This window comes from Harpia harpyja, chromosome 3 (genome assembly GCF_026419915.1).
Source record: "Harpia harpyja isolate bHarHar1 chromosome 3, bHarHar1 primary haplotype, whole genome shotgun sequence".
In the NCBI taxonomy this organism is placed as follows: domain Eukaryota; kingdom Metazoa; phylum Chordata; class Aves; order Accipitriformes; family Accipitridae; genus Harpia; species Harpia harpyja.
The window spans coordinates 163,942-178,460 of NC_068942.1; the positions used below are offsets into that span (position 1 = coordinate 163,942).

The 14,519-nt window shown below is 44.1% G+C and overlaps 1 protein-coding gene across 1 annotated transcript; it reads left to right on the plus strand.

Moving 5' to 3' along the window:
* The first annotated feature begins 1,739 nt into the window (after window positions 1-1,739).
* THUMPD2 (THUMP domain containing 2) lies at window positions 1,740-10,663 on the plus strand. The gene is made up of 8 exons (XM_052781483.1): window positions 1,740-1,778; window positions 3,593-3,669; window positions 5,020-5,073; window positions 5,380-5,467; window positions 6,092-6,175; window positions 6,805-6,910; window positions 8,679-8,796; window positions 10,348-10,663. Exons 1-8 carry the CDS (start codon window positions 1,740-1,742, stop codon window positions 10,661-10,663), a joined length of 882 nt encoding a protein of 293 aa, XP_052637443.1.
* The last annotated feature ends 3,856 nt before the right edge of the window (window positions 10,664-14,519 follow it).

Below are 14,519 nucleotides of genomic sequence, written 5' to 3' on the forward strand. Positions count from 1 at the left end.
GCAAACCAGTTTCCACAGCTGGTACAAAATACTAAACCCATAAAAATATTTAAGCAAACCATACAGAATGTGGGCATGTGCTATCACCTTTGTGCCAAATAGCACAAAATAAAGGTTATTGGAGCCCTGTCTGGCTGTGCAACTTTGCACAGCTCAGGACAACTGTCTCAGACGTGAACTTGCCGAGCCCAACCTTTTACAAGCTTTGCCCTCAAAAGAACTAGGCAAGCCAGTCAACAAGACAGTGAAAAAAAAAATTCAGAAAACATGAACAGCACTTTAACTAATGAATTCCCTTCTTTCCCCTGTGCACAGAATATCTGTTCTTCCCTGGTCCTTACGTAGTAAGAGGAGCTGAATTTGACACATTGAATTTCACTTCCATGTTAAAGTTTTACAGGTTTACAAAAGAAGCAGTTTTCCATCTGTAGTCACACTTGGCTGACCACCCGCCATGAGCTGTACACACAGGATCTACCATTTGGGTAAGGAAGGTGTTCTTATGAAAGGCACAGCTACAATATAAAACCTTCAAAGATTTAGATTCCGAGCAAGAAAGACTTCAGATATGCACACAGTCCAGCTTGCTTCATTACAAAATCTTAACCCCTCACCGCTCTTACAGTGCTGCTAACAATTCTCACCAGGCTGTAATACACTTTTGACAAGGGAGCAGTGACAAAGACGGGGCTGGTACTTTCATCATGGAGTGCGGCAAAACAGACAGGTAACCAATACGCCACAGAACACACTCGTGCACAGATACAACCATATGGCACAGTCAATGATAGCAAAAGCGCATACGTACCTGTTAAGGAAATGGGATGTGAAAGAAATTTCTCAGCAGAAAGTATAAAAGCAACCTTTTGCATCCACCCACAACAGAAGTGGGGACAAAAACACTTTGCCTAGAAAACTAACTATAGCTATTCGCACTTTTATTTATTCTCTGAAGAAGGCAGAGCGCTCTGTTTTGAGGATTTCTTTAAGAAATGCCTAGCCACACCTTGGAGATCTTGAGGGAGACAAGCCAGCTCCTATTTCCACTTGATATGCAGCAATTCCATGTACTCATGTCTTGTTTGGGCCAGTGGAAGTGAAGGCTGCATATCATCAGACTTCAGACTGCTCTTTAAAGCTCACTTTTAAATTCTTTTAGAAAAAATAGGAAGCTTCACATGTGGAAGCTGAAACACAAAAGAAGCCTGGAAACAGACCTGAAACGAACTTCAGCTGTGTGTTGTATGTTTTAGAAAAACAAACTGATCTAACCTTCTTCTGTATTTTCTCAAAAAAGCCCTTACCCTGCATTTACCTTAAACAAGTGTGTTGCCTCAAGCCTTCAAAAGACTGATCAACAAATAAGAAGGAGGTGACAGCTTAAACAAAAGAAACCTAAAGCATGAGAATTGTGGTATGCTTGCTCTTCAGTGACCGTTTAGATTATGTGTACTCAAGGTAAAGCTTATCTAGTTTAAGATTCTGCGTACAATATGCTTAAGCAGTGTTTGGATAATAGTCAAGGCACCAGAGAATAGATATTTCAGAGTCACAGACTTGCTAATTAAGGACATACATCCTCCTTCGGCACAGAGAACGAGAGGGTGGCAAGAAGAAAAAAGACCCTGGTGTCATCAGATGACACATGACCATAAGAGGACAAAAGGAGTAGGGGTATTCTTCCCCAAACAACCACCGAAGACCATCGAGACCCCTGCGCAGGTGTAGAAGACTCCAGGATGATTGCTCAAGAGAACAACACGTCATGCTTGCTCAATGTAATGAATATGCAACAGTTAGGCGGAACATATGTATTAGATAGGCATGGTGTTTTAACTGTAGTATATAAGTATGGACTGAAAACCTCAGTAGGTGTGCTTCATTTGTGGCAATCTTCCACCTTGCACCCTGCATAGAATAAAGCAATGTCTTCTCTCCAACCATACTTTGTGTGTTTCGGGAATTACTTTCTGATCAGGTAACAAGTGGAAATACAAGGGCTGTTAATTTCTGGGCACTGTTGCCCTGAATATTTTTCAAATCAATGCCTTTTATTGAGGATAAGTAAAGGTAAGAGGTTGAGATAGCTGGGCTTGTGGAGTCTGAGTGATCTGAGAGTAGTTTACAGCTACTTAAAGCGAGGACAATGGAAGCAGACTCCTCTCAATTGTGGCAGACAGTGTAAAAGAGGGGCAAAAGCCAGAACTTGCTGCTTCGGGTGGGCTCTGGTTGGGTATTGGAGAGAACTTGTTCCTCAGGAGGATGGTGCAGCCCTGGGAAGTGTCCTGGGGAGTGGATCTTGGTCCCTGGGAGAGAGTGGTGGTGTAGAGACCTCCAGGGGCCCCTTCCATCCAGCACTCTTCTCATCTATAATATCTTTCTACTGTGAGGAAAATAAGAGAAAAGCAAATCCTGTGTAGCTGCAATTTACGTAGATTTCTCTAACTTGAAGATAACGGTAGTTTAACTAGATTTTTTTTTTTCTGCTAAAGCTAGTATCTTTGGAAGGTGGGACACATGAGCCTGTGTCCTCGTTTCAGCTGGGATAGAGTTAATTTTCTTCCTAGTAGCTGGTACAGTGTGTTTTGGATTTCATGCGAGAATAATGTTGATAACTCACTGATGTTTTAGTTGCTGCTAAGTAGCACTTATCCTAAGTTAAGGATTTTTCACTTTCCCATGCTCTGCCAGCAAGCAAGTGCACCAGCTGGGAGGGAGCACAGCCAGGACCGCTGACCGAACTAGCCAAAGGGATATTCCATACCATAGGAAGTCACGCTCAGTATATAAAATGGGGGGAGTTGGCTGGGAGGGGCGGATCGCTGCTCAGGCATCGGTCAGTGGGTGGGGAGCAATCCCATCGTGCATCACTTGTCTTTTCTTGGGTTTTATTTCTCTCTCTTTCTGTTATCTTCCTTTTCATTACAATTATAACATTACTATTATTGTTGTTACTATCGTATTTTATTTTATTTTAGTTATTAAACTGTTCTTATCTCAACCCATGTGTTTTACTTTTTTTTGTTTTGATTCTCCTTCCCATCCTACTGGGAGAGGGGAGGAATGAGTGAGCAGCTGCATGGTACTTAGTTGCTGGCTGGGGTTAAACCATGACAGCCTGCCGACATGAATGTTTGCTTAAATTTGTGCTGTGCATTTGAACTCTTATACTCTGAAGGTAGTCAGAGCTTTCTAGATGCCATAAAAGCATTAAATTTGGGAGTTGCAGTTGTGCATTCTCAGGTTTTCTCTTAGGTAATCTAGTTTACAGCCATAGGAAATGTTTTCTGCATGATATATATACTCCTGAAATGATTACAACTTTTGTTGTAACTTGGGCAGGACTTGAACTTCAGCTTCCTGCACTCCAGCTGAGCGATAGTCATTTTGTCCTGCAGTGTGTTTGCTGTGCCCCTCACTCACTCTGCCCTGTTGTACCTCTTCTGGTCTTTGTATGAATTGTTCTCCTAGGAGTCAAGGGAGACTCTTTCTTTTCCCAGGTATTTTTAAGGATTGTGCAGACAGGGCTGTGATACGTAGTTTTCTTAATTCTGTTATTTTTACTGCCTGTGACTGTTCTTCCCCGTTGCAGGAGATCGGAAGAGCCATTGGCATAGCGTCCGTGAAGCAGTGCGGGTGGCGGGCTGATCTGCGGGACCCTGATCTAGACGTAGTGGTGCTTGTCTGCCAGGTGGCCTGTTGCTGCTTCCAGAATTGCCCCCAATATTTTGATATCTTTTGTTTTGTTCTCTGCTCCCTTTGCAGTCAGAACCATGGCCTCTTCCTGTTTGTCTTTCTGCTGCTGAATTTAACTAGAAATCATCGGGTAGCGCTGAGCAAAGCTTTTCAGTAGCCACTGTGTGCATGCATTCCAGAGCACTTAAATAAATACCAGAACAGCCAGCATGAGCCTGTATGTCAGGGGAAGGATCCATACAGGTGATTTCTCAGGATCCAGCATGCTTACAAACTGCTGGACTCTGCCTGTGTTGAAAACGGAGATCACCTGAGCCATTGGGCAGCTAGTTTAGCCTCTGTAAGGAAAGAGAGCGAGCAGCAAGGTCATCTTCTCGAGGAACTCGAGAATGCTGTTTATGGAAAAGCCTCCTCACAGATCCTGTCCCTGACGAGCAGCTTGCTTAAAGCACCCTCCATGGTGCAAGCTGTCTGGAGACCTTGGAAAGCACTCATTGCTCTTGACAAGCTGTTTCTCCATCCCTGTGCTTGGCGTATGGAAGCTGCTCTCAGTACTGATGCTGGCAGGTCTGAGGCCTTCTGTAAAAGCTCTGAGTTCATCTACTGGCTCTGGTTTTCCCAGGCTGTGCATCAAATATGGCTTTGTTGAACCTCAAGTGAGGCTCTTGTTCTTGTCCAGGTTTTTGCTCTGAAACCATTCAAGTGCTGAGGACTGGGATATTGCATCTGTTTGGGCTTCCTGGGGAGGGATTGCAGGCATGCAAGATCTGTTGAGGAGCTCAGTCTTCTTTCCGGATGCTCTCTGTGGGACAGGAGGACAATTTCTTTGAGCTACCCGTATTTCTGGAAAGGTTACCCACGTCTGCCTTCCAGCTGAAATACTGCTTAGTGGCACTCGGGTTTTGTTGGTTTGTTGTTTGCTTTTTTTTTTAAAAAAAGCCTCTGTGTGTGAATAGCTGAGTGCTAGTAGCTAATATACAGTGAATAATCTTCTCCTGGTCAGTGTAATTGCTCTTATAATTAAAAATGCCCATTGAACATTACAAAAATTGGTTCCCTTGAAGATTCAAGTGCTTGCTGATGGATTCCTGGCTGATAAAAATCCCTTCCTAGCTTGCTTAAATATTAAATCCTCTTTAAAATGGCATTCAGATTACCTAGTGTGATTTCTTCCAATTAATCAGAATTGTCTAAAGTGTGCAATTTTTTTCTTAAAAACTAGGATCAGAAGTCCATAGAAACATCTTCTGTGTCTCATTTAAATGAGTTAAAGCTACTGTCATGTCAGGTTGAGAGTTTCTAATATTATTTTTTCCTCTTTCTGGTCTTTGTACATCTTAATGACATTGACTCTGTGGTGGGGATTACTCTTTTCAGGTAGGCATTCTCCTCACCAGATTTGTCTTGGCAGTATCAGAACAGGCATAATTTCTAAATAGTCTTGCTGTCTACTGTGAGTATTTATCTTCTGGTTTAATATTCACTGGACTGTCACATTAGTTTTGTGGTCTGTCTGGAGATTATCTGAGCACGTAGGCCAGACTTAGCAGTGAGTTATGGATAAAAGCAGTCTGTGGTTTCTATCCGTCTGCAGATCTGTCCAGTTCATTTGTTCTTTCATATTACATGGGCTTTTCTGGGTGGTTGTACTGTTATCTTACATTGATTTTTTGCTGTCTCCAGGCTTCCATTGGCAAACAGAGAGTATATCAAAACAGCAGGACTGCTGTCAACAATTGCTTGGACCATGGCATTTCTGGCTGAAATCAGTGTAAGTGAATGTTCACGGTAAAGATATAGAGGCCCGAATGAAGGGGGCGGTTGCTGTTCATCAGAGCTGGAGCTGGAAGCTATGAAGAAGTGTGGTGATTTTAATGCCTCATCCTCTAACGCATGTGGACAGGTTTTGCCTTCTCTGTGATCAGAGTGCGCTGTCACCTGCTATTCAACCTGATATCTACTGTAATCCCAGGTCCTTCTCAGCAGAGATGTTATTCGTTGCGTGAACATATATGTCTAAATGGCAAGATTTTTTCACTGTTCAGGCTTCAAACCTTGTTTGGGGTCATTCTCCCAAGGGAAAACAGAAGCAAGTGTGATGTTTTCCACAGATTAATTTAATACCAATATCCGTCTGCAGTCCAGGCGTAATTTGTTTCCCTAAATGTCACCTCAAGGCTGAATGCATTGATGCATTGTCTTTAGTGAAACTATTAATGCTTTTTACTATACCCTCTTACAGGGTAAGTTACTTTGGCCTGGTAAACCAGTGATTATTGTTACGTACACTGGATTCAGTGGGAGTATGTAGGTGATCTGTACATCGCCGAGTAAGCTTTGTCCTGGGAGAGGAGTCTGTCTTGCTTGGGATGCAATAACCCCTTTATTTTTGTAGTCTGGTGCCTTTGTGCTGGATCCCATGTGTGGGCTAGGAATGATACTGCTGGAAGCTGCCAAACAGTGGCCCATAATTATCACAGTCGCAATGGGCAGGACCTTTGCAAGACGGCTTGTAGTTGCATCAAGAAAAATCTGTACAACAGTTATACCAAAGTCCATTACTGGAAAGCTGGAACCAAACTGGTCATTCTAGACAGTTGTTAAAAGTGTTTTAGTACAAATATTCCTCCACAGGAATGTAAAACAAAGTCCTACATACTTATGCGGGGGGGGGGGGGGGGGGTGGTGGTGCTGGGAGCCCTGGATTTATACCGCAGGGTTTGTGTGAAGCAACTATGGACTTCTAAAACTGCCTGGACTTATCCTGGGAACAGAGGTGTTAATGGGACAGTACAGTCAGTTGTCAGTATTAGAGGCAGCATGGCTGTCTGTAGCTAGCTGGGGTCTTGCTGTTAGGACATAGTCTCAATATTTCTGTAAGTTACAAGCGTCTTGAGCATACTAGAACATGAAAGGAGTGAAGATAGCACATACTTCCCCTGTTCCTCTGTCCTCTGGGTCTGTGTATTGCTCTGTGTAATGGTAGTTGATCTCCCAGCAAGGGGTTTGTCTTGGAAGAGCTGTGCAACAAGGCAGTTCTGAGAAGGGTTTATAAAATAAATATACCTGTTTGTCGACAAAATGACTTTTCTCTTTTTCTCTGAACAGGAAGCCTGTTGCTGGGGTGCTGATATAAGTGATTCACAGTTAGATGTGAATACTAGGACTGCAGGCTTGCTGGATAAGATTGAGTTACTTAAAGATTCTGTGAAAGATATGTCTGTAGGCTTTCCAAGTGAGATATATTTGAAGTGGTTTCTGTCATTCTGGGATTGTACAGGTAGTGTAGGTTCTCTTGAGGTGATGTGTAGTAGAGCCAACTCTCAACAAATAGCTGACTAGTGACTCTGTAGTGCTAGTGTATGTATCACTATTTGTTCTCCCCTCCCCGCCCCCGGGAACTTTGGCAAGAATAAACTCAGCAGAAGACAATGAAAATAATAATAATTGTCAGACGTGAGCAGTAGTTGTCTGTCTTAATGGTAAACTTGTGAATACCACAAAGAGTACATACTATGTGACAGTTCTTTGTGTTTAACGGGAACACACTAAGGACAAATCCAGATAAGATGTTGCTTGTAACTTAAATGTACTGAATGAGTAATAGTGGTGACTCATTAAGCTCAGTTTTGAATTGTCAATGTTTTGCAGTAGGAATATTTTAAATGAAGATGCCTTTCTCCTGGAAGAGGGAATCTGTTTGCTCTCAGTTCATGAGCTAGTCTGGGGAGAAGGTAATAATTTTACGTCCTTATTCTGGACCTCAAAGCCTCAGTCTAAATTAGTCCTATATGAAATTCATGATAGACAAAAGCTGGGTGGTTTTGCCGTGCGTGGATGGTGAAGTATGCGTATTTTTTTTTACCTTGCAATATTTATTTCTTACCAGAATGGTAATTTCTTATTGACATGAATGTGTATAGCTTTATTTCTGACTTAAAAGCTGTGATTGGCCTTGGCTTCTAGGATAATGGAAGGTAGTTTGATGTCAAGCTTTTCTAATACTGAATGAGTAATTAGTGTCTTTGTTGATGGTCAGAAGCTGTTATTTCTGCATATTTTGAGAAGGACTGTAGGTGACTTGTCCTTCCATTTGTAGATAAAATTGTTGTGCTGCAAGTGTTGATCCAAGGATGGTCCAAGAACCATCTCCAGCTAGTTCTGGGAAGGCTGGCGTAGAATCACAGTGCAGGGTTTAGGTGGGAAGGGACCGCTGGAGGTCTTTAGTCCTGTAGTCTGCTCGGAGCAGGGCTAACCCCAAAGCTGGGTCAGATTGCTCAGGGCCTTGTCCAGTCGAGTTTTGAGCATCCTGAGAGATGGAGAACCCATAGTCGTCCTTTCACATGCTGGCTATGCTCTGGACAGCACAGCCTGGTATGTGGCCGGCCTTCATCGCCACAGGGGTGCAGTGCTGCATCATGGTCAAGAGAACGGACTATTCCCAGGATGCAGAAGCTCTGGGGAGATACTTCAAAGACACGAGCTCCGACAGAATCCAAGTGATTCTGGCTGTAACTGGATTCTTGTGGGGGAGAAAAGGGACATGGAGAGAAATTTAACATGTGGTTCCTTGCCATTCATATGTGCGTATCTGAACATCTGCGCTAAGTAAAGTGCTTGCAAGTTTAGCTCTTTTGCATTTTGCTTGTAAAGATGTACTGTGTGTTGAGAAGCAGCAATTAGTTTGGAACCATGCACTCCCCTGTTAGGATAGTCTTACTCTCATACTACCAGTAACGAACATATCACCGGTAACAGGGAATCTACAAGCTAAAGCACACTCTCATGCATTTGTCCCTTCCCAGTCTGCATTGGGTTGGTGGCTTCATAGTGCTATTTGTGAGGATAAGTACAGAAGGAGCTATGAATCTGGGTGCATAACCCGCGAAAGAGCTGGCAGGCAGTTTTGTAAGGTGAATGGGGGCATAGCTGCTTTTCATTTTTCACATAGTCAGTTGTGAAGACCTGCCTTTATTCTGCCACGTTGCCATTGCCTTCAGAAAGCTTTGACACTGTGATTTCAGATATTCTGTTTGGGAAGAAGTTCAAGATCACAAAAGACATACAGCTCTTACGGGATGTTCTCCAGGAAATGGAGACGTATGTGTGGCCTTTGACACACTTGGAGTTTGGTGTAAATGTCATTATGGTTTGCGATCCTAAGTGTTCAGCCAGCTTCAGGTTTGCTTTATTCCAAACACTCTCCAGCTCTGTAATCTGACCCTGTGCAGGCTGTGAAAGCCTGAGTCCTTTACTTGTCCCCTAAAGGCTGTTGTGACTTGTCTTGTGAGCTGCAGAAGTGCTGATGGCAGCACAAGCTGACAAGGAATGAGACTGTTGTGTGAGGCACACTCACAAATATTCTTTATGAGGCACGATGGTGACAGAAAGGAGAAAGGGGAGAGGATGACCTAGACAAACTTAAAGTACGGCCAGGCAAATAAAGCAATAATCCTTTCTCAGTTCAGGTCTGCTTGTATAAAAATCATAGGCTTTCCTTTTGGGTTCCCAACCAAGCTTTTACCAGCCTGCGTTGGCAAGGAGAATCTCAGACCAGAAAATGGTGGTATGCATTTTCATTTCTTTTAGTATATACTGGCATATCCAGCTAGCCACGTGGTCTGCTTTTACACGCTTCCTTTCATCTCTCAACCTGTCATTTTGTGGCAGAGTTGAGTCAAGCTAATAGCGGGCTGCTTCTAACGGGCAGTTCAAACTATCTGCGCCTTTATTTCATTTCCTGGCTGAAAACAAGCACTTTCTGTAGGATTGGTCTTCAGTGGGTGTTGATCTTGCTCACCCAAGGCAGGAATGTGGTGGGAAGATGCGGAAGAAGGTGAGATAGCTTCACAGAATGGCAGGGCAATCTTAGGTCAGCTTACGCTGACCATCTCTCCCTTTGGCCGTGCTTCTCTTCTGGTCTTACTTGCTCTGTTGGGCCATCCTAAGCAAAATATTTCCTTGGGAAGGTGGAGGAGAGGAAGGGACCATTACCATGAGAGTTCCATCAGTAAGACTGTTCAATTCACCTGCTGTGAACAGAGCCAGGATAGCCTTTTTTTCCCCCGTTTCAAAGCCAAGCGTAATGTTTCCTCATGTACTAAGAAAAATGGATTGCAAACAATGGTTAATTTTCCTCTGTTTCCTGAGTTTGAAAGCCGTTAAGAATCAGTGGAACATGGAAAGGACAGACCTTTTAAAGTTTCTGAAGGGAAAGGCCAGCTTCAGAATTGCCTTACCATCCTGAGAAGCTCTTGCTGCCCTGGGAAACTGTTCCTTTGCAGACTGGTGGGAGGGTCATGCAACCCAAAAATGGGGTTTGAAGGTGATACTGCCCTTAATCCTTGGAAGAATACCAAGAGCGAAAAAAATGGGTCCATATTCCTTGCTAACCCAATGGAAAGAACTCCTGAGGTCAGAAATGTTTGGGAGTCAGGCCCAGTTCTCCCATTTAGGAAGAGTTATGATGATAGGGAATTTAGATTCCGTTTGGAGATGTATCTTACTGAGTTGAGCCACGACCCTTAACTTGCTTAGGTGTTTTATCAAATGCAACTGGCACCTGAAGTGTCAGCAGTGTTGAGTTCTGCACAGATGAAAGAATGCTAGGCAGGATGAACACCTAACCTTTATTTTTCCTGCAATTGCCAGAGTATTTTGTGTGGGAGGGACTATTGTATTGCTACTGAACCAAGATATCCATAAGCACATGGGTGGCATTACCAAGTGTGGTGAAAATGACTCTCCTAATGCCTTTTCTGGTGGCACAAGTGAAACTGCCACTGCAAAAGCCCTGAATATTGATGGGAATTCTTCCTCCTTAGTGAATGGTGTTGAAGAATCCTTTCTCAGCAGCAGACAGACATGTTTTGGGTCTCTGGTGCCAGATGGCATCTATGGAGTTAGTTTTGGAGAGAGGGATGCTTTCATATACAAATACAGGAAGATTTCTACTGCTGGGACTTAGTAGCTTTCTTACACTGTGCCTAAGTGAACTTGAATCCTGATACACTTGAAAAGCAGCATGGCAGTGATGTGGTGGAACCCTACTGATTTGAATGAACACTGTGCCATTTGTTAGCTCTTCTTTGGACATCCTAAGGCATTGCTTTTCTCTCTTCGGTTTTTAGGAGAGGCGGAATGCTTACTGGCATTTCAAATGTTTTTACTGTAAAATATTGTAATGAGATAAGAATCCTCAAATCCTTGTTTAGGCAAAGTCTTTCAGTATTGGAAGGAGTTTCTTTGGGAGAGAAAGACTTCATTTGCAGAACTGCAAAAACAAATGTGGTAATATTAAATGTAAATGGATTTTCACCTTCAGCAATGTTTTTAGAAGGCACATCTTGTCTGAAGAAGTCTCCAGCTCTTTTTGAAGGCTGGATGTATGCCTTGGAATATTACTTTAAAGCTAGTTTCTGATGAGTTTTAAGTGTCACTATTCAGATCACTTGGAGCGGAAAATAAACTATTTTCTGTGTTAATTCTTTGCAGCATTTGCATGTGTCTAGTGGGTATGCTTTAGCTTTTTAGGATGAAGAGACTTATTTCTATCAACAATAATGCTTTTCCTCACTTGGTAATGTTACTCCAAGGGCACGGTGTAGAAGATGGAAAAACTTGCCAAGTGGATGAACAATGAAAAGTGACTTCTACCTGCAGAGAAGCACATGGGAAAATTCTCGTGAAAAGAGAGAGGTCTTAGCAGTTCTTTTAGTCTATGCAAAAGGTATTGGGGGGGGAATAGTCTAGTTCAAGGCTTTCCTATGGCTGCTGAGCTGACAGTGAAGTATTTTTATAGAGAATTACTGCAGATTGCTTTCAGTTGCTATTTTGGACAAGCATTTGCAACTTGGCAAGCTGGGATGGACTCGTGCATTGTGTTCCTCTGCTATGATTAGTATGGAGATATGATTAGTAGTGTGTCTGGGGTTTGGGCTGGGGGTTTTTTTTTGCTTTCTTTTGTTTTTTCTTGATTCTGACAGGGTGCTTTGTCTGGGTGAGGGAAGAGACTTTAATGTTAAGGCTAATTGTATTTCAAGAGACTAAAACTTGCTGTTGTTCAGAACTGCTTGTGGAGCCCCCCCCAACTTTATACAACGCTGAGGTGTCTTTTCAATACAGCTGTCACACCTGTGGGAAGGGGCCTCTTGTGACCTCCAGCCTCCCCACTGGAGCGGGCCTATTGCCAATGCTAGATCACGTCAGCTGGGGCTTTCATGCACAAATACAGGGAGATCTCTGCTGCTGAGAATCAGTAGCTTTCTTGCACTGTGCAAGAAACCCCCAAGGATGGAGATCCCTGCCTCTCTGGGTACATGTCTTGGGAGACACCACCCTCCTGGGGGAGAAGCTTTCCTTATGTGTGAGCCTCCCAAGCTGCATCTGTGGCTGTTGTCCCTTGCTGCATTGTCTGACGCTGCAGGAGTTTGGCTCTCTCATGTCTCTAACTGCCTTTTAAGCAGTCACAGACTCCTGATAGATGCCCCCCTCCCTCCTTTTCACCTGGTGAACCCAGCTCCCTCCCCTCACAGGCGCTGTGCTCCAGGCCCCTAACCATTTTTGCAGCCTCTGCTGGCCCCTCTCCTGTTTCCCTCCTGAACTGGAGGACATAACGTCAGCCCTGAACAGAGGGAGTACAAATTGCTCTTCTGGCTCTGCTAGCCACGTGGCTCCTAGTGCAGCCCGTTTGTGCTATCTGTGATGGGAACGTGCTTCTGGCTAATGGTCAGCCCATTGTCTGCTGTAACCCCAAGCCCTCCTCAGCAGGGCTGCCGCCCAGCTTGAATCTCCCAGCCTGTCTGAATGCACGGGGCTATGTCACCCCACACAGAGAGCTCTGCTCATCTCCTCCTTGAACACCACAAGGTGCTACTTCTCAATTTGACTGAGGCTCCTCTGGGCAGAAGTTCTGCCATTCATTTAGGGTAGCCACCCGCTCAGTTTAGTGTCACCCGTGGCTATTTGTGCTCTTCACCTGAGGTAGAACCAAGTTAAATCTTCTTGGTGATATATTAGATGTATAAACCATCTGAAGAGAGCATTTCTGCCTTGGTCTGTGTATGACAAGACAACCACGTAAACAGATATGAGCTGACTCCAACAGGACCTAACTGTTTGCTGAGAGACACTGCTCTGTGCTCGGTGGTGAAGCCAAGCAGAGAAATGCAGGGAAGGTTGGCCCCAAAGCTGTGCTTAGTGCTGATGCTGGTTTCTCCTGCCATTGCTTCCTGGCATCTTGATTGTTCCCAGATCACTTAATTGATCTGTTGGGGTTTGGTCTACTTTGTATGATTGTGTTTCTCAGCCTACTTTGGCACTGACTTCTTCTGCTGTCATTTAATTGATGGTTATTGCATTAAGGCAATACTTCTCTGTTTCACCACCCTTACCTCTCACCCTCCTTTCCTTCCTCTCCCATCACTTTGCCCTTCAACCAACCTTTCTCTCACATCTCCCTTCTTCTCTTCCCAGCTCACAGTACTCTGTATCTGACCCTTTCCCCCCACCATTCCCTTTTGTGTTCATCTTGTACCATCCACCCTTACTGCAGAATTGGCTTCTGTGATCGCTCTGCTCCCTCAGCAGGGTCTGCTCCATTCCTGACAGAGCCTGTGCCCTCTGCAAGGCCGCCTGGGGGACCTTCCAGGGGCCCGTCCAACTCTCTCCCTGTGCCCAGCAGGTGTGAAACACTGCTCTGGCAACGAACGTATGGATGCCAAGCATCAAGGGCAGCAGTGGCTTTTAGGTGACAGCAGAGGATTGTAGCTTTGGATGAGTTGTGACAGATGCATCAACATAGCACTGAAGTCTCTTAATTGTGGGGACTGACGGGCTCTGTCAGTTTGAGCGCTGTCTGATAGATCAACACGGCGCTCTCATCTGTTAACTCACGTATCCCTGCCATTAAGCACTGGAAAATACAAATCCGCTCCCTTTCTTGCATCTCCCCAGCCCAATCAGGAGAGATTTTCTGGGGCTCTACCTCCAGCAAGCTGCACTGCCCTGTAGGGATGCTTGCTGCAAGCACTGTCCAGGCTACGACCCTCCTGGTTTATGAGTTTTCTCTGCCTTGCAGGAGACACCATTTCCAAGCCGTGAAATTGCAGTTGACACAAATGTTTTTGACAGAGGCAGGTATTTTACTACACATACTGTAGCTTGACAAATGCCTCATAACCAAGAGAGCATCCAGGAATGGCCAGGAGTAATTTAATCCTTCTCACAGTGCAGCTCGGGTGCTCAGAATGGAAATCCTGGTTATTTACAAATTACACGGGAACTTCATGTACAAAGGATACACAAAGAGACACAGATACACATTGATCTAAAAGAAAAAGGTCTGTGTGGGCATTTTGGAAGGAGAGCGGCACCAAAGCCTTCCTTTAGGGTCAGATGTGGAAGGTGCTGAATTAAATCATTATAGATGATGCCCTGGGGAAGGGGGTATAATTCTGACTAGGATTCATTTGGCAACAGTGCTTTTTCCTTAATTTCTTTATGTACAGATCCTTGAAAAATAGAAATAGCCCTAAATTATTACAGCAACTTTCCTCTCCCTTTTACCTTCCAGTGCAAATATCTTCCTCTGCATGGACTTGGCATGCTGAACTGAAGCATCTGATACGGAGCCACCTCCATCCTCTGAGAGCTGTCTCCTTTTCAAATCTCTCTGCTGGGCAGCATGGAAGAACAGCTTGCTGAACCAGTAAAATGTGGTGGTCAGATTTTGAAGAATCAGACTTTTGTGCTTGGAATCCTGAGTTTAGTTTTCCCTTCACTTCTGCTTCTTTGAGTAAGTCCTGAAAAATACTGTTCAGCCA